Consider the following 18,258-nt stretch of genomic DNA (forward strand, 5'->3'; position numbering starts at 1 on the left):
GACCCTGCGGCACGTACTTTCAGACCCTTGCGCGACAAAGGAAACAAAATGGCCAGCCTAATACTACCACCGCCTGGAGAGACCCTGCTAACGTCCCTCTACTGTTTTCACGTGCACCACGCGTGACATTCCCTGCCCTCGGCTGTTGTTTATGTAAGCAGCATGATGCCCTAAAGCGGCTCGCGATCCTCCAAGCCCCCTCCGCACCGTTTTGTTTCCTCTCTCTCTCTCCAGTCTCCACCGAGCCGAAACTCCAAACCAAAACCCTCTCTTGTCTCCATTCTGTTTTATTTCTCTCAACAAGCGGAGATCGCTTCGATAGACTTATCAGCATTCTCTTTGTCGCGCTGAGAGTAGCTTCTCTCTTCTCCTTCCTTGCTGAAGATTTCTATTGTGTTGGTTTTGTTGGTAATTGATTTATCTAGGTTTGAAAGTGATTCTCTGTATGCAGGGTTCCTTCTATTTGGAGTTTTTTTTTTTTGAATTTTCCTCATTTTGTTGGCTGGCTAGGACTTGTTTAGCCTGGAGAGATGTCGGACGACGAGGCAAAGGAGGAGAAAGAGTTGGATCTCACTTTCCCTGATGTCGTCACCAAGTACAAGTGTGCCGCCGAGATCGTTAACAGTAAAATCTACTTCTTGTTTTTTTTTCCTCCTGTTGAGAAAAATTCTATGTTTTTTTTTTGATTTCTCGTCATTTTTAGTAGGTCTAGTGATAACAGAATTGCTTTTTGAGCAGAGGCTCTCCAGCTGGTAATATCAGAGTGCAAGCCGAAAGCCAAAATTGCAGACATTTGTGAGAAGGGAGACGCCTTCATTAAAGAGTTAGGCTTTTTCCACACATGTAGTTGTTAAATTTGCAAATAACTTAGATTTTTTTGTTATTTCTTAAAAAAATTGTGGAATCTTGATGGTTGGTCAGGCAAAGCGGCAATGTGTATAAGAACGTGAAGAAAAAGATCGAGAGGGGTGTAGCATTTCCGACATGCATCTCTGTGAACAACACTGTTTGCCATTTTTCGCCACTCAGCAGTGACGAGACTGTTTTGGAAGAAAATGATGTTGTGAAAATGTATGATAGTTGCTTTGTTATAATCGTTAGTTGTCATTTTTGGTTTAGTTTTAAAATATTTATATTTGTGCTGCAGAGATATGGGGTGTCATATAGATGGCTTTATTGCCGTGGTGGCCCACACACACGTCCTTCACGAGGGACCAATCACGGGGAGGGCAGCGGATGTAATTGCAGCTGCAAACACTGCAGCAGAGGTTGCTTTGAGGCTCGTAAGGCCCGGAAAGAAGGTATTTATCATGCACCGTAATTTGAAGAATTTCCGTATCTTGTGTTTGCTTGTTTTTTTTTCTTGTGGGGGGGGGGGGGGGGGGGAGTAAGGGCCTTTTCAATCCGCATTCACTTTTCGCGGTTTTTCCCCACCAACATGTAGAGCTTAGATAACTTTCTTTGAATGCCTGAGTGCAATTTTTTTAAGTGCAAATGTGATTCTCTCTAAAGAAAGCTTTTTTTATGAGTTTTTTGTAAAAAATGTTTTTGTTCAGATTCCTCTTCTAGATCATTCCATCTGATGCCCAATCAAGAAATAAGCATTTAGGTTCATCTTCTAAATATGCTTGTTCTTAGTACCATAACCGTTAATTTTAAAGATTCATGACTTCCTTGGAATAGAGCTATATTTCTTGATGGAGGGGAGAAAGTCTCTAAGACTTCCAAGGGGAAGGTCAAGGTGAGAGATTTATGAGAACCGAGAAGTGGAGAACTCTAAGGCTTAACCTACAGCTATGGACTATTCGAGTTATATGTCTAGGGAAGGTTCTTGATACTGGTTACTGTGTCGATTTAATATCGGGTTGATATTGTACAATACCTTATCATACTGACAAACTCGGCATGCAGAAGCTTACCGTATGGTATTCGTTCACCTTTCATTTTTTTTGCTTTTCCAATTTTTTAGTTGCTACAGTTATTTTAAGGTTTAGGGTCTTGAAAGTGTGATTTTATGATTATTTTAATATTATTTTATTTCATATTGGTCTTGGGAGACTAGTAATTGCTTGATGGATGCAATTGTAATAAATAAACATAGATAATGTGTAGTTTTTAGCTTGAAACTATATAAATCAAATAAATTTGAATTACAAAGTACATACTGATATCTAGTCACTCGTGGAGTGTCTATGTCGTTCATAGATGTTGGTCTCATTCATAATTGGGTCTTTGGACTTACTCCAACCTAGACAATGTGCCCATCCTTGCATACAATAATTTGGACTTTCTAGATAGCATCATGATACCAGGTTACCATCCTATTAGAGATAAGATTGCGGCAATCAAATCTAACCCATAATGTGGTTGGACTGTGGAGGGTAGTGGCTCTTCAAATATGCCATCTCAGATGAAGAATATCTATACGGGTCATATGCTGTGCAGACTAGGATTCGGTGTATATAAGGATCCAGAGATGTCTAGGGATCCTATTCGACATGTTAAATCATCAATTGCCTTGCTGGATCCTGAACTACCTTGAGGGGCACGTTTCTTCTATGGTATCATATCCTCATGGCTTTATATTGTGCACCATGGTTCGCATCTTTCATGCCGTAAGTGAGGCACTATTCGTTGGTGAATGGACTCAGACCATATGGTTGCAAGGCGTACATACTCCTATCATGTGCACAATTGCCTTCCTGGTTACCAATTGCATGATTGCTCGAACTGTCATTAACATAATCCCTCGTATTGCGAGATGATCTATGCAACTGGTTAGTGGTCTCGGAATCTGTTCTTCATCAATCCTCTCAATAGATCTTTTTTTCTTTTCTTTTTTTGCTACTCCAACAAACTGCTTTCTTTTTTTGTTTACCTGATTGGCTCTGATAGGTGGCTCGACTAAGCCCGCTACCTCGACTGTCCCATATGGTAGCTCGAAACTAGGCCTCCTCCATGTCATTTGGATCAGATGGATTCTAGTTCATGGGCTTGATTATAATTTTTTGCCATTTTCTTTGGGCTTTTCTTTTTGCCTTTCCTGAAACCATGAAAATGCTTCTTCCTCAACTATCAAATTTCTTATGGATATTTTCTTTTGCATGCAATAGTAGTAGGATCACCATCGGCCAAAAATTGCTTCAATCTGATCAACCTGCCCTCCTAATTTGCAGCACATCACTTGCACCTCCAATGGTATCGGCCTGAGATCATTGCATCATACTTGCAACTAATGTCAGCATCCTTATCCTTCTTTCTTGAATACATTTCTGCGAGTTTGATGACAGCATACCATAAACTATCTTATTTGTTGCTACAAATTACATAAAATGAATCTACCCTTTTAAAATAATAAAAGAGTATTTTAAAAGAATACTATATGTTTCTAGAATACTGCTGACCTTATAATTTAAATTTACTTAATACAAGTAGTAATGTAAAAACTATCATATAATCTGAGAAAGAATGTCCCTTATGAATGTACATAGCCATATTTTTCATGATTTTTGTTGAATTAATATTTTTTAAATAATTAAATATCTAAAAAATTGATAATTTACATCGTAGTGCAAAAATGGCTGAATTACTGAATTACTTTAGAAAATATTTCTACATTATTTTGTATTATTTTTAATTTTTTAATTTAATTTTTTAATTATTTTATATAAAATAATTATAAAATAGCTAAAAATAATTTTAACTTGGATTAATATAGAACCCTATTAGGGGTACTATATATATTTGTAGTTTAATAATCATTTATTTTTGAAATTTATTTAGACTTTGGATTAAGTTAATGTTCAAATTTAAATAAATTTTTGCTAAAAAAGATAGCAAGTAATATGCATACTCCCAAACATACTATCAATTTTTAATCTTTGAATATCATTTTTAAACTAAAAATATATTTTTAATATAAAAAATATACGATAAATGGCAATCATGATTTCTTCTTCAATGCGTAGATCACCTTGATATCTATAACATATCATGAGATCATGTCAAAACATCAAATTTTAGTATTATTTTTTCCTTATTTTATCATTTTTGATGTATGGTATAAAAAAGAGCAAAAAAGAGATAAGAATCAAGTGGAGGAAGGGGATTATACATGATCTTAGCTTGGATTGGGCCTCAAAACTACAAAAAAAACCCCTCTTCTTTGATTTTCCTCACCTTCCCGTCCTTCCTTCATGCTCTTGGCAAAAAAGAGAGGAGAAATGCATCATAATGCTTTTCATGTGAGGGCCCTAGTTCTGCTCGATTTGGATCGATTCCCACAAGTTTCGAACAGGACCTGCAAACTAACCTAGTTCTGACACCTGTTCGATATGGTATGATCTGAATTGTGTGGTTCGGGTGGCTTTTGCATACCTTGGGTAATGGGATCTTCCAAAGGTAGAGGGGTATTAGGGCGAGAGAGGCTTAGAGACAGAGTAAAGGCTGGGTAAACATAAAAGGGTGCACGGATGAAGAGTTGTAGGCATAGAACATGTTGCTAGTTAGGAGGGATAAGGTTGATTTACAACTAATATTAATTCATTTGAATTGAAGTGGTGAATATGGATGAAGAGTTGTAGGCATAGAGCATACTGCTAGTTAGGAGGGATAAGGTTGATTTACAACCAAGATCTATTCATTGGAATGGAAGTGGGGAAGGTTAGCTTAATTCAACTAAGGGATGGAGTCTAAGGGGCTTCTAAATGGCTAAGGCGAAACCCTAGGGGGCAGGAGGAGGATGTGTGGATGGGAGTGGTTTAGTTACTGATGGACAAAGGAATGTGCAGGATGGAGTGGAAGTTGGGACAAAATGGATGATGGGTTGAGGCTTTTGGGATAAAAAAGATAATTAGAGGCTAAGAATTGAAGGGTAAATTGATACAAGGAAGAATGATGTTGGGCGATGTCATGGCGTTTAGATGGCACCAAGCCGTGTGTGGATGTGGAAGTATGAATGGTGGCAGGTTTGTAGGGGGTTGATGCAAGTAAAGGTGTAAGGCCATAACATGCTGTTTTATATGGTGATTGGGCTTCTAATGGGCTAGCGGGTCATGCTAGCTCTAAGATGATGACATATAGAACAGTTTTGAGTTTGGGATTTTGGGGTATGTTAAGGGACATGACATTGGCAGATTTGGAAAATGGGAAGTGGATTATGTGAGGCAAAGGCTGGGTCAAGGGTGGCTATTGGTTTGGGTTATTTTAGTTTCCAAAATCTTAAGTTGTTATGAGATGAACTATATAAGGTTGTTCTGATTGAGGTTGAAAGGCTAGGCTTGGGTTGGGTCCAAGTTAACCCATTTTTTTTCCAAGGAGAGATAGTGTCTATAGTCTATACGCATATGTTACTCAGTCAGCAAATTGCTTTTTAGATTTGACTTTTGAGAGTAGATTCAGTGTTGCATGATTTTAAGCAACACCATGCTAAGTTGTAAGCTTTTGGGGTTTTTAGAAAAACCAGAAGCCAAACAATTTAGTCTAGCAAGGTTATTTTTACTTCCATTCGCCTATAGTAAGATATGATTTGTATGTATTAAACATGTGAAATGATTTATAGTTAGGTGATGTCAAAGGCATGTTTTCAGTATAAGGCATATTTTCTCCGGTGATTTGCCATGACAAAAATGTGTGTAATGGATCAGTGTGACATAATTACAAACTTTTCCAATACCATCCTTGATCCACCCAAACCCAAAAGTTAGGGGGTGTGTAGAAATCTTTGGTTAACCCTGATACAACATTCCCATTGGGTCTTGAAGTTGACGTGGCCCTGCATGAACCCGTATATAAATGGGTTGGGCCTATTTTTTGGGCCAAAGTGGGGTTGGATCTTTGCTGAGAGAGTCCTCTTCTCAACTAAGATGAATTAGTTTTGGATGTCTGCTAGCAAACTCAGAACGTTAGCATGTTATATAAGTTAACGCAAACCCTTTATCATGATTTTTTTTCTTCTGTTCAACTACCTGATCTTGTTGAGAATGTTATTATTCATGGTTATCTTAACTACTGATTCATTATGATTTCTATGTAATTTAATTTTACATGTAAACTGTGTAAGATTCTTGTAGCTGTGCTCCTTTCTTTTGGGGCTGGGGATTGGATGGTTGCCATGTGATCAACCAAACAATTATGTAAATGCTTCTATTCTCATGGCGCCCTTAACAGCTGTCATTTCTTTATCCTTCTCTTTCTTGTTTTGCAGAACAAAGATGTTACAGAAGCTATTCAGAAAGTAGTTGCTGCCTATGATTGCAAAATCATTGAAGGAGTGCTTAGTCACCAGCTTAAACAGTTCGTCATTGATGGAAACAAAGTCATTCTTAGTGTATCTAATCCTGAGACTAGAGTTGATGATGCAGAGTTTGAAGAAAATGAAGTCTATGCAATTGATATAGTCACTAGCACAGGTGAAGGGAAGGTAATATTTATGCCAAAAAATATCATTTGCTTCGTTTATGCCATCCTGTGGTTCTGAAATTGTGATGGGAGAATATCTTTATGTGCAGCCAAAGCTCTTAGATGAGAGACACACTACCATCTATAAAAGAGCTATGGACAAAAATTATCACTTAAAAATGAAAGCATCAAGATTTATTTTTAGTGAAATAAATCAGAAGTTTCCAATCATGCCATTTACTGCAAGGTTTGCTATCCTCACCATGTGGGTTTTTATACTTCAAATTTTCATCTTCATAAATTTTACGTTCCTTTTTCCCCTCATAGGGCATTGGAAGAGAAGCGTGCTCGGCTGGGGCTAGTAGAGTGTGTCAACCATGAGCTTTTGCAGCCATACCCTGTTCTGCATGAGAAGCCAGGTAATGATTTACACTCATGTAAGCAATGAAACACCCAAGTTGGTTAAACTTGAAGTTTTGTTTGGTTATGCTAAGATTAATGATACTGCTGTATGGAACAGATGCCAAAAGGCCGTATCATATTGGACGATATAGATAATGACTGTGAACAATTTCATTAGATGAAATTGATTTCTACAAAGGTTTTCGGACTTAATCTAGCAGAATCTGTATGTTTAGTTGATCATTACCTTGTGTATCTACTGAATCTGAAATGTAGATGTTCCTCGGGCTGTTAAAGCAGTAATGAATTTTCTAGTTGGAAACCTGTCCTGTTTTAGTTGCGGGAACCTTTTGAAGTTTTATTCTGTGAAACTGGTTAAATACGAACACTTTTCAACTGAATACTGTAGGCTGCTATTTCTTGAGTCTTTTTTCTCCTTTTCATGTTATTGGAAACCAATTATTTGTTATTCTGATTGAACAGATATTTTTGAGCTGGTGATGTTATTTAAATTGACCTATATTGCAGGAGATCTTGTTGCTCATATCAAATTCACGGTATTGTTGATGCCAAATGGGTCTGACCGGATAACCTCCCATCCGTTGCAAGAGTTGAAGCCTACCAAGTCCATTGATAACAATCCTGAGATCAAGGCGTGGCTTGCTTTGGGCACAAAAACAAAGAAAAAAGGTGGAGGAAAGAAGAAGAAAGGTGTGTGATAGAACGGTTCACCTTCATTTTCTAATAGGTCGTATAGATTCATCTTGAAATTACCTTTTATCATTCTATGCATAAGTGACTTTTCTTTGGAGTATACAAGTAGAGTTGGAGCTACATGTGTGGTTTGACGTATACTGCTTCTTTTCTTCTTGCCTTTTGTTTTGAGAAAAGCTAGAATATGTGGAATCAGGTTGAATCTGAATGTCTTTCATAAAAGTAAACCGAGCCAAATGCTATGGATAACCATTATGCTACCTACATGTTGGACCTTAGCTGTTTGCTTTATGTTGTGCAGGCAAGAAAGGTGAAGCTAAAGATGATTCAGCAGAGGCAGAACCCATGGATGAAGCATCAAATGGTGCACCTTCCCAAGGATGAAAAATTACAGTTTTGGTGTTTTCCTCCATTTACTGTTAGAATTTTCTAGGTGCCTTGAAGATTTTCATCGTATTTGGATATACAAAATTTTAGGATGTTTTAAATATGAGAAAGATAGCTGTGTTGAGAAAGTCACCGAAGCTTCTGCAGGATTATGACATGGTGGCAGAATAAAATCTTTGTAAGATGCAGAAGCTTTGAGTACTTTGGGATGTGTTAGTTTAAGAACAAAAAGAAGGTGCTAATTCTGACTAGTACTTTGTGTGCGATGTTAGCTGGATATCTGTTGCTGAGTGTCTTTAGTTCGATCAGCAAAGAGATTACGGAGACAGCCATTTAATTTCGATGTTTGTTTTGGTGTTCCATCGCCATGCAATCCTGTGTTTCCACTTACCCAGGCTGGGCTGTGCTGTGCTGCAGCTGCAAGCCTGCCTTCTCTATCCTCCACTGCTCTGTGCCATAATTTTATGAAAAATGAGTGGATTATCTGCAGTCAAGTGTGCTAAATGAAGCTGGACATTAAGCCTGCTGCCATGTCTTAATGAATTAAATGTTACAATTTTAGGCATGGTATTGTTAATATTTTGTTCGATTAATGTAAACTTCACCCATCGGTCTTTAATTTATGCCTTAATCGCCTCCCGACCATTGATTTTGACTGCTGGAGCTTCCAATTGAAAATTAAAGGCTGAAGTATTCCGGGGTCTTCTCATTCGCATAGCGTTTCTATTTGCGGTGGGGATGGTGTTTCCAGTGCCAGTGGTATCCCTATGCCTCTTTCTTGGAGAGTGGAGAGGGCTCATTTTTTTAGCAAGACCAGGGAAGTAGTTCTTTTAGCAAATGGTCATTTATAGCGGTTATGTTTATTCTCATGTCCATGTACCTTGATGCCTGGATAGAACATTTGAGTCTTATCTTGGTTAGTTAATACATTTGGCGAGGTCAAGCCTTTTGTCGTATGCTTTGTTACATCGATTATAAAACTAACTAATGTGGCAGTTACTCTCTTGTTTTAAAAAAGCTAAGATTCTGTTTGAATAATCTTATGCAATCTAGCAGAGATAAAAATATGCTGCAAGAGTAAGTTGGAAAAGATTCGTTAATATAGATTAGACTAAGTCTTATATTTTATAATAATAAATATCATATTTTCAGTTGTAAAGTCATTATACGATGACAGTTGATGGCTAGAACTAAGACAAGCGATAAATTCTAGCAGTTCCTTGTATCTCGTGCTAACCATGCATCCGAAGCAATGGAGACAAGAAGACAGGTGCTTTTATTATAGGCCCATAAAGAGCATCAAAATTCGTGCAGCAGAGGGTCACATCTCTTTCCCTTCTAAATAAATTTGCATGCTCGCCGTTGACGTATGAGTTGAGCGCCCAGAGCAAATTTTTTATTAATATGTTATGACACATAATTTGTGATACATAAAGCACCATAGATCTCTATATAATAAACTCATAAATGGGTAATCTGTAGATGTATGGTCACAAATTTGCCTCTACGTTTGTTAGATGTCCAATCGTTAAACTTAAAACAAAGTAGCACATAATTGTGCCATGATTCACTGCTTGCCTTCCCCATCTATCATCAAAACTGTGTAATTACCCTACGAGCATGTACATTTTTTTTAAACAATAACATATTTTTTATATAAGATTCAATCTCTTATATTAGTTCTCTTGGTTTCAATAGGAGCAGAGGGTCACAAGATCAGAAGTTTCATTAGGTGCTCCCCTCAAGATGTCAGATTACGTAGTTCTTTATTCCTTTCGAAAGAAATGTTAATTATTTCCAATTTTCCATTATATATCTAGAGGGGTAATGCTAGAAAAATCAGGAACTGGTATTTAATATTCAACATGACCAGGGGCTCCTTGTAAAATTCTCCCACCTTTCTAATTCTAGCCCCAGTATGGTAGCAGATAAAATAAAACCCTAGCACCATCCCGAGTCCCGCCTCACTCGCTCCGATCCCGTCGCTCCCTAGCTGTTGTCGTTCCCCGCTGTAGCCCTTCCCTCATTCCCTCTTTAGATCGCCGCCATGGCCAGCACCGAACCCGAGCGTAGAGGCGAGGAGGAGACGGAGGTCCCCGCCGGCGAGGACGAGGACACCGGCGCCCAGGTCGCCCCGATCGTCCGGCTTGAGGAAGTCGCCGTCACCACCGGCGAGGAGGAAGAGGACGTCCTTCTCGACCTGTAAATTCCCCCTCATTCTCTCCCAATCGTATGGTTTTTCCGTGAGATTCTAGGGCTGTACCGTCCGATCTTGATCGGTTCTCTTGGTTTCAGGAAGGCGAAGCTCTACCGCTTCGACAAGGAGGGGAACCAGTGGAAGGAGCGGGGCCATGGGAGCGTCAAGCTCCTGAAGCACAAGGAGACGGGAAAGGTCCGGCTGGTCATGAGGCAGGCCAAGACTCTCAAGATCTGTGCCAACCATCTAGGTCTTCGTCTTGCTCTTGTTTTTTTATTTTTTGGGTTAAAGATTTGAATTTGATCTCTGATGTATGGAATTATGGCCTTTTTTCTTTGATTTCTTGTTTGCAGTTCTTCCGACGACCAAGATGCAGGAGCATGCTGGGAATGATAAGTCGTGCGTGTGGCATGCGACGGATTTTTCTGATGGGGAACTGAAGGAGGAGATGTTTGCCATTCGGTTTGCATCTGTTGAGAGTGAGGATCTTCTAATTTTCTGCCAACTTACATCTAATTGGATGGTTCTATGTTGAAGACTGTGCAGTCTTAGTTCTGTGCTTTCTATTCCTTTTAACAGCGAGATGATTGTAGATCTTGTTGAGTGGGATTTATTTCAAGTCCGTTATCTATTTTAAGTGTTTGATGCATGTATCATGATATCTGTGGATCACCACAAGATGAGAGTCACATCCATGATGATGTTTCTCCTCTTTTATGGTGATTCATAATCTGTGGCTGGACTGGTTGGTTTCTTTATTCCCCCCAGCGATCAGAATGCTTTAATCCCATGTTTTCTTGAGTACAGAAATATCTTTTTGTCCATCAATAGTGTATTAGCATAAGAAAAGTTAGAGCAGGAAACAGGTATCTGGGACCACATTGAAGCATTTGAAACCTGTTGTATGTGCATTATAGAAAGGATGCAAGTGGATTGCTTGTAGGTTATGATAATAACAGGACATCATCCTGAGCAAGATTGCATAACTAATCTACATGCATTATTCTCTAGAAGGTTGCAAAATATTTGGAATCATTGTAATGATTGTAAACCATTTGTATAGCATTGTCCAAATCATGATACCATGGTAATTAAGAGATGCTTTTGTTGCAATAATATCTTTATTTCAAGGAATTGCTTGAATATGTTATGCAAGTTGTCCTGTCAACTTTATAAATTGCTTGTTTGCTTTTATCAAAGAGGGCACTATTCATCTTGAAATATAATATTGGTATGAATTTTTCTTTGTTATTTTAGAAGTTATGCATTGACATATCTGTTAGCCACTGCTTTTAATAAGGCGGAAGGAAAATGCTTCTTATTGGCAGTGAGCATGTACACTCAGTTGATTGCCTGTGCCTATTTAGAACCATGGCAAGAATTGCCTATTAGAAGCATGGTCAGTTAAACAACATGGATTACCCCGTTGGTTTGAGTTAAAAAGGAAAAAAACTTTTTTATATGATCCAAATTGCATTAAAATCTTAAAGAAAGATTACGAGAGGCCAGTGTCCAAGATGTTGTGTGTTTATCTTTCTTGACATACTGTGTTCATTAGAACACCAATCTCATAAAGGATTTAGTTGGTTTAATAGGTTTTAACACATGCCACACTTCACCATTTCTTCATATCTGCTGGCATTACTTTTCCATGAGTAAAAAAATGCTGTCTAGTGTCCATCCAAAGGACAACTTCTATTCTACTGTGTCTCGTATGCAATTAAGATGTTACTCTAGTTTTCTCAATCTTAGTTTTGCTATGCTCTACAAGGCTTGTTACCATACTTGTTGAGCATTACAACCAAAGTACTTGGATAAATAGTTTGTATCTATTATGGTAAGTTTGTTGCAAGATGATGATAAAAGGTGGCAGGATTGGGCTTTTAATAGGTTATATCGCTTGCCAGGTCAAAAAATATGGGTTCTTATATAAATGATAATGAGTTAAGTGTCATTACATTTTCTTTTAAAAAAAACTGTTATGAAATTTGGTTTAGAAATAAGCACCAAAATGCTCTGGCTTCTCTGTGGTATTTTTCTAGGTCATGTCCTTAAGGTATTTGAGTGATGGTTACAAGAAAGCCTCTGTGCAGGGATAGTGAGCTTACTTCAACACAGAACTAGCGAAATTCTTTCCTTTATAGGAAGTTCTATCAGAATATAGGTGGTCTGGTTGCAGTCTTGAAGTAGAAGCAAACATCAGGCTATCTCCTTTGGATCTATTAAAGAGATGTGTGGTTATTTGAATATGGCTTTAGATTGTATAAACATTATTATACTTTCTGACTCTAATTTGTCTTTTTGTTTTTTCCAATCTAAAGAATTTCTCAAAGAAACATAGCCGATTAAGGTCGGCGGAATTGGTACCGGACACCGTACTGGTTCTTCGGTGGCATCAGTCTGTATGGGCCGTGTCGGGCCTGTACTGACGGAGGAGAGGGCACGCAAACTGTGGGAGAGAGGAGGCCGGTGAAGGGCCGGCAGAGGCCGCAGCCGGTTCTGTTTCAAACAAAACAGAGGTCGGCCACGACCTTATAAATTTCGTGATTTTTAAGTAAAGTTGGCAAATCGCTTGGCGTTTTTTCTTAAAAATCGCGAAAGTAAACTTCGAAATAGGAGAACTGGCCATAGGCTCGCCTCTGCCGGCCTTCCGACGTCTCCCTCCATCCTCCGCTCGCTCTTTCTTTCCTTCTACTTCTCCGGTTCTGGCAACGTATTTCATTTTCGTTGTTGAAACCGTACCGGTGAGCTGCTGTTACAGCTCGGAATGGCCGGAACCGTCCGGTTCGGAATGGTTCCGCCGACCCTGCAGCTAATTGTTGTGAGCTATGAATTTTTACTTGCTCAAACTCATCTTCGGTCAAACTTATGGTGTCTCATGATATTAGTATGAGGAACTAGCTACGTTAAAACCTTTGTGATTTATATTATTATCTTGCACACTGAACTGGGACACAGTCATATCATGTGTCTTGTTTATTGAACGTTTATGTATAGGTTGGAACTTAATTGTTTATATACCTTGCAACTACAATTTGGACAACTATGTTTTGTAGGCATGTCTCATTCATACAATTGGAAAAGCCATATTAGTTAAGCAGGCGATATAAGATTTGCATCTGTAGAGGAGCTAGTAATGCATAGGCTTTCGAGTCTTTTGGGAGTTTCTATTCAAGTAGTGATGTTGTCTTGGATTAACAGTATTGATTTTGTGATTTACTGCCCAAGAGTATCTAGATGAAATGGTGTGCTTGAACACATGCATACAGGTGGGTACACATTAGTGCCGCATGAATATGACACATGTGATTCATTTGTGTTATTTTATTTTTAACATAGATGAATAATAATAAATGTTAAGTGAAGGACTTGATTTTAATGAAAATTTATATAAATAAATAATAATAAATGGTAGAAGAAGGATTGGAACTTTCTTTTGATCTTGTGGTTAAAATGTTAACTAAGAGAGAAGGAAGGAAACATGCGAGATGGAAAAAGTGCGATGGGAAAATGCAGATGGTCAAACACATCTTATGCAGAGATGCATCGTGGGAGTCCGCATTGTATAGTAGTATAGATTAGCGTTGTTTTTTCACTATTAAGTCAAAAGATTTTGTCATTTGTCTTCTTTGGACGGTAGGTTCAAGTTAGTTTATGCATTATTTGATAGAAGCAAGATTGCTAATATGAAATGCTTTAAAGTTTAAAAAACAAAGTTTTTATCTTTTAACCTTTATTAGGTCTTAATATTTCAAATCAATCTTTCATTACATGGCTTCCATATTAGAAGATGTTGCTTCCACAATGATCATAACCAACAAACCTTGTCCTTGTGGGTCATAACCTACAAACCTAGTCCTTATGGGTTCTTCTGAGAAATTCATGCTGGTCTTGATTCACAAACTGGATGGGCTTTAATGTATTCCATGAGTGTCTTGTTTAATGATCTATTGTCTTTAGACAAGATGGAATTAGGAAAAGTATGTGGTCGGAGGTAGATATTGGATAGATAATCTTTGTCAAAAATGCCTTATCTTCTCAAAGTTATTTACATCACTATAAATGGAAAAATCCCTCTTAATTTGCATAAGAGAACTTTTCATAAAATTCAAAAATTTACATGTTACATAATCTATAAAGGGCTCCTTTAGCTTATATCTTTGTTGAAGAACGGTTAAATGTGTTAGAAGTATCGGCCAGAACCTTTGAGATTGGTTAGGGATTCATGATATGTATTACAGTAATAATTGCATTTGCAACAAATGATTCCAATCACTGCATGCTGTGTCTAAGTGAATATTATACATGACAAAATTAATATCTGTCCAAGGACATGTAAATGGTGTTTTGGATAATTTAGGTGGATGTGTGGGTAATTGAACAGATAAAATCGGAAAATAGGACTTGTGGGGAAGCTTTTGTTGCTGCAGAAATGATGTACGGATGGAATTTGAATTTTTTTTTTTTTACTCTTTTAGGGTTATGTACTTAAAAAGGGAGACTGAATTATGACATGCAAAGGGAAGGGGTTTGGATTTTTCCTTAACGATCAGAGAGGAGAGAAATTTATGAGAGCATGATGATAGCTGTGAGGAATGACTTGAAAGTCTTGGCATCACTGGATGGCTCCGAGAATTATTCAGAAAGCTATTTACATCTTGCAGCCAAGTGTAGTTGGCTTTGGAAGATCATTTGTGAATCAGTGATTGAGGATTCTGATTCTACTGGAGTTTGCTTTTTAAACATGTTAAAGGTAAGCTGATAGTCAGTTGTAGGACTTGATTCACTTTGATAAGCAAAACAGGTCAGCTATGTGTCTGAACCCTAAACTTCAGCTTATTGTGATGGCTGGGGTTTCCATGTGACTTGACAAACCCTGCAACATTAGTTGCAGTCATCTTGCTTTTGTAGTGCATGAATTTATGATTTTGCCGAACCTGTGGTTTTGCTTTCTGTTATTCAGTGCTGCTTGACTCCTTCAATCCTTGCAGTTCCATTAGTTGCTGTCCTTTATATATAGTCTTGTATCATTCCCTTGCAACTTGTATTCCATCACTCATGGTCTGTATTTTTCCTTGTTTGTCAGACTGCAAGAAATTCAAGGACATGGTTGAAGAGATTGCTGAATCACTTGGGAAGAATGAAGAGAAGGAGAGTAAGGATGCCTCAGCTGCTGCTGGTCTTATGGAAAAGTTGACTGTTAGTGAAAGCAAATCCGAGGAAAATCCCACAGCAGAGGTGCCTGTTGCTGCTGATGAAAAGAAGGAAGAAAAATCAGAGAAAGAAACAAAAGCTGAAGAACCGTCTCCTGCAGCTTAGGCCTGAGGGTGTAATGCTATTGAAGAGCATAATATATCATTTTTCTCACTCTGTAGGGTTTGTGATATGTCTTCACGAGCTTCTTAGTTATATCAGAGACTGAAAAGTGGGACAAAATGTGATCAGATAGAATGGCCGAGTCAGTCTGTCTTTAGGGTTGGGTGGTCTGAAATCTTGTCATGCAATTGGTTGCTCAAACTTTCAATGTTCTTTTTAAAGGTTAGGTCTGGTGAGTGAGGGAATGCTTGGGATCTTGGATATATCTGTTTTAATGTTTGATATGATTTTCTGATGGTCATCTGTAAGTTTGTCCATTTTTTGCTTATTGGGCTGCATGTGTTTTGATTCTCTATTTTGATATCTGATATCTAAATAGTTGAGGCTTCCGTGTGAATGTAGTGAAATTGTTGGAATACTCACTTTCCATGTTGGGTTGGAAATAAAATGGGGATTTCATTCGAGTCACTTTTGATCAAAGTATTTTGCTCATGCTATACCACTGGAATATGCCATCATCTGAATTGGCTCTATACCTGATCAATCTTATTTTTTCCGAAATTTCAGCCTTTTTTTATGTACCTTCAATCATATTCTTACATCCATAATAGATTGCAGTTTTCGGTTGGTACTTCCATGCTCTTCCTTGTATCTGCCATGCTATAATGTGATGATAATGTCTAATATTCTTTGTTTTCTTTCCAAAACAAAATGTGATGGATGGGAGAAGTTTTCTGATTCCACCTGAATACTGGTAAGTACGAGGTTATTTTGCTTTGGAGTACCTGATGGTATTTTGTCTAGTTTCTAAGTATTGGATTGGTGGCACAGCCAAAAGTTTTATAATGTGTTCATGGTACATGCGGCAGTATTGGTCATGATGCAGCGAGGCGGAGGTTAAAGGTGGTGCTGACGAATTGGCAGTAAACTGAACAGAGGCTCCCTACGGTCCGGGCTGTCTCGTCTTTGGCATGTTAATCTTTAGGGTTCTCTCGTCTCTTGGCTTGTTTTGCGTTGGTCGGTTCGGTTGTGAACTTGATATTTTGACAGGTGTCTTCAACCAGGGTTATTTAATCCACAAAATCAACTAGGGCTTTGCAATTGCAATTTCATGTTGCTGGATTACGGTTATGGGATCGCAACCCCTGGATATTTATATCCTTGCGGGCAGGAAAGATGATTCTGAGGGTATTAAATCCATGAATATGAATCAAGATTTCAAATTGTAATGACTGGAGACTAAATAATCCATTGTATACATTCTTAATTCATCACAGAGTTTCTGGAATCTTATTTTTTGTAAAACAAATACACATTCAGTGCTGTGATGATTGAAGGGTTTTTTTTTTTTTTTTTCCTTTCAGGCATGAACCCTGGTTTTTTCCGTGGCTTGTATTCATTGTTGTTTCCAAGCACCAATTATTTACTGTTTTGCTACTATTTTGGTCAATGGAGTGCTAGGATGGCATGTTTGTACTATTTTCGCAAAGTCATATAACCCTGTAATTCCGACATGTCAATCCCCACTAGCATACCATATTGTCGTAAGTAGGTTAAGAAATATGGCCAAGTGATTTGGCCAGTGTTCATGTGACGCCAGCTCATTATTGATTAGTTCACATGGAAAAGTGACAGCGAGTGAAAAATTGATGTCTGTGTACTTGCTCGATCATTTACTGCTAGTTTATAAGTAGGAGATCGAAGGCTTTTCAATTTTGTACTTTTGTTTCAGTATATGCACATGCTGTACAAAGCCAAAGCAAAGTCTAAGGTAGGGGTGAAAGTAGCTTGATTAGATTAAGACTTTTTCTATATCTGACCAGATCAGTGTCCATCCACTCTCAAAAATTTTTACCTACTGATTTTGATTATGGGTTGGAGATCCAAGCTCCCAATATAAGCGATCAGTGAAGGCTGAATTTGTTTAAAACATTGCACAATAAAATAACATACAAAAAATGGCCTAACTAAAAGAACTGAAGCCCAAGTTAAGCCACCAAAATGATCGGGTCTTGCTTAGATATGGATTGTAGACTTCAAGCTTGGATTGTAGACTTCAAGCTTGTTTGGGAATGCACAAGAATAGAGTTTGGGGAGTAAGGAGGAATCGTAAGAGAAAATTCACTGGGCAGCATCGATTCAATGCATTTGAATGCCCAAAGCGAACTCAAAGACTCCAACATAAATATATTTGGAGACCTTAATGCATAAATAAGGAAAGAAATAATAAATTTCTATGGATAAGAGATGCGTCCGAACATAAATATATTTGGAGAAATGCATTTATAGCTACAAAGGTATGTGGCATTTGAGACCTCCAAATATATTGTGGACCTCAATGCATTTGGATACTTATTTTAAAATTTACTATAATAAATGCATTTAGACCACCGAGGTCTTAGGCACCCGTCTCACTCCTTTAGGAGTTGAGCCGGCTCGGAGACCATGGTTAGAAAAATATCCATTGACCGAGAGGTAGGTGGTATTTATGTTGTACCATACAAATCCCCAACGATCATATTAGCTGGGAGCATTGAGCAGTGACTTGATAGGTGACTGATGATAACGGCACTTTTAAAAATATTAGCTCTTTTTTTTTAGTAATAATTTTTTGACCTATGCCCCCTTTTCTTGGCTCACGTGTTTCCTCCTTCCCTTGACGCAATGCGGCTCAGCCTGGACCTAAGCCTAAACCCAACCCACTTGCCCTCCCATCCCCTGCGGTGGCAAAGGCGGTTAGTGCACGTTGGGCATTATCTACTTAATTACCATCGTTAGATCAGATATTCTTAATTCCGGAAGCGTTGATATTTCCACACGTGAACTTGTATACTTCCACCGAG

General features: G+C 38.1%; 2 protein-coding genes across 5 annotated transcripts; both read left to right on the forward strand.

The window, feature by feature from the left end:
- Positions 1 to 188: 188 nt before the first annotated feature.
- On the forward strand, positions 189 to 8,156 carry LOC103709295 (ERBB-3 BINDING PROTEIN 1). 4 transcript variants are annotated; one of them, XM_008794578.4, is made up of 10 exons: positions 189 to 408; positions 511 to 624; positions 739 to 823; positions 922 to 1,071; positions 1,148 to 1,301; positions 6,206 to 6,421; positions 6,510 to 6,646; positions 6,727 to 6,818; positions 7,330 to 7,512; positions 7,817 to 8,156. In XM_008794578.4, exons 2-10 carry the CDS (start codon positions 531 to 533, stop codon positions 7,897 to 7,899), a joined length of 1,194 nt encoding a protein of 397 aa, XP_008792800.2. In that variant the 5' UTR covers positions 189 to 408; positions 511 to 530; the 3' UTR covers positions 7,900 to 8,156. The 4 variants fall into 4 exon arrangements, with proteins under 4 accessions (XP_008792800.2, XP_038980239.1, XP_008792807.2 ...); XM_039124311.1 differs by having other exon boundaries at positions 191 to 408; positions 522 to 624; XM_008794585.4 differs by having other exon boundaries at positions 191 to 395.
- Positions 8,157 to 9,813: 1,657 nt separating this feature from the next.
- Positions 9,814 to 15,883, forward strand: LOC103709288 (ran-binding protein 1 homolog b-like). The gene is made up of 4 exons (XM_008794565.4): positions 9,814 to 10,104; positions 10,198 to 10,349; positions 10,453 to 10,578; positions 15,186 to 15,883. The coding sequence occupies exons 1-4, from the start codon at positions 9,950 to 9,952 to the stop codon at positions 15,416 to 15,418; spliced, it is 666 nt and encodes a 221-aa protein (XP_008792787.2). The 5' UTR covers positions 9,814 to 9,949; the 3' UTR covers positions 15,419 to 15,883.
- The last annotated feature ends 2,375 nt before the right edge of the window (positions 15,884 to 18,258 follow it).

This window comes from Phoenix dactylifera, chromosome 3, assembly GCF_009389715.1.
Source record: "Phoenix dactylifera cultivar Barhee BC4 chromosome 3, palm_55x_up_171113_PBpolish2nd_filt_p, whole genome shotgun sequence".
Taxonomy (NCBI): domain Eukaryota; kingdom Viridiplantae; phylum Streptophyta; class Magnoliopsida; order Arecales; family Arecaceae; genus Phoenix; species Phoenix dactylifera.

What these genes read in the sequence shown, in the direction of transcription:
- LOC103709295 (XM_008794578.4), top strand. Translation starts at nt 531, where the DNA reads ATGTCGGACGACGAGGCAAAGGAGGAGAAAGAGTTGGATCTCACTTTC. An exon ending in TGCCGCCGAGATCGTTAACA is followed by an intron (nt 625 to 738) that starts GTAAAATCTACT and finishes CTTTTTGAGCAG; the next exon opens with AGGCTCTCCAGCTGGTAATA. An exon ending in CTAGCACAGGTGAAGGGAAG is followed by an intron (nt 6,422 to 6,509) that starts GTAATATTTATG and finishes CTTTATGTGCAG; the next exon opens with CCAAAGCTCTTAGATGAGAG.
- LOC103709288 (XM_008794565.4), top strand. Translation starts at nt 9,950, where the DNA reads ATGGCCAGCACCGAACCCGAGCGTAGAGGCGAGGAGGAGACGGAGGTC. An exon ending in GAGGACGTCCTTCTCGACCT is followed by an intron (nt 10,105 to 10,197) that starts GTAAATTCCCCC and finishes TCTTGGTTTCAG; the next exon opens with GAAGGCGAAGCTCTACCGCT. An exon ending in GATCTGTGCCAACCATCTAG is followed by an intron (nt 10,350 to 10,452) that starts GTCTTCGTCTTG and finishes TCTTGTTTGCAG; the next exon opens with TTCTTCCGACGACCAAGATG.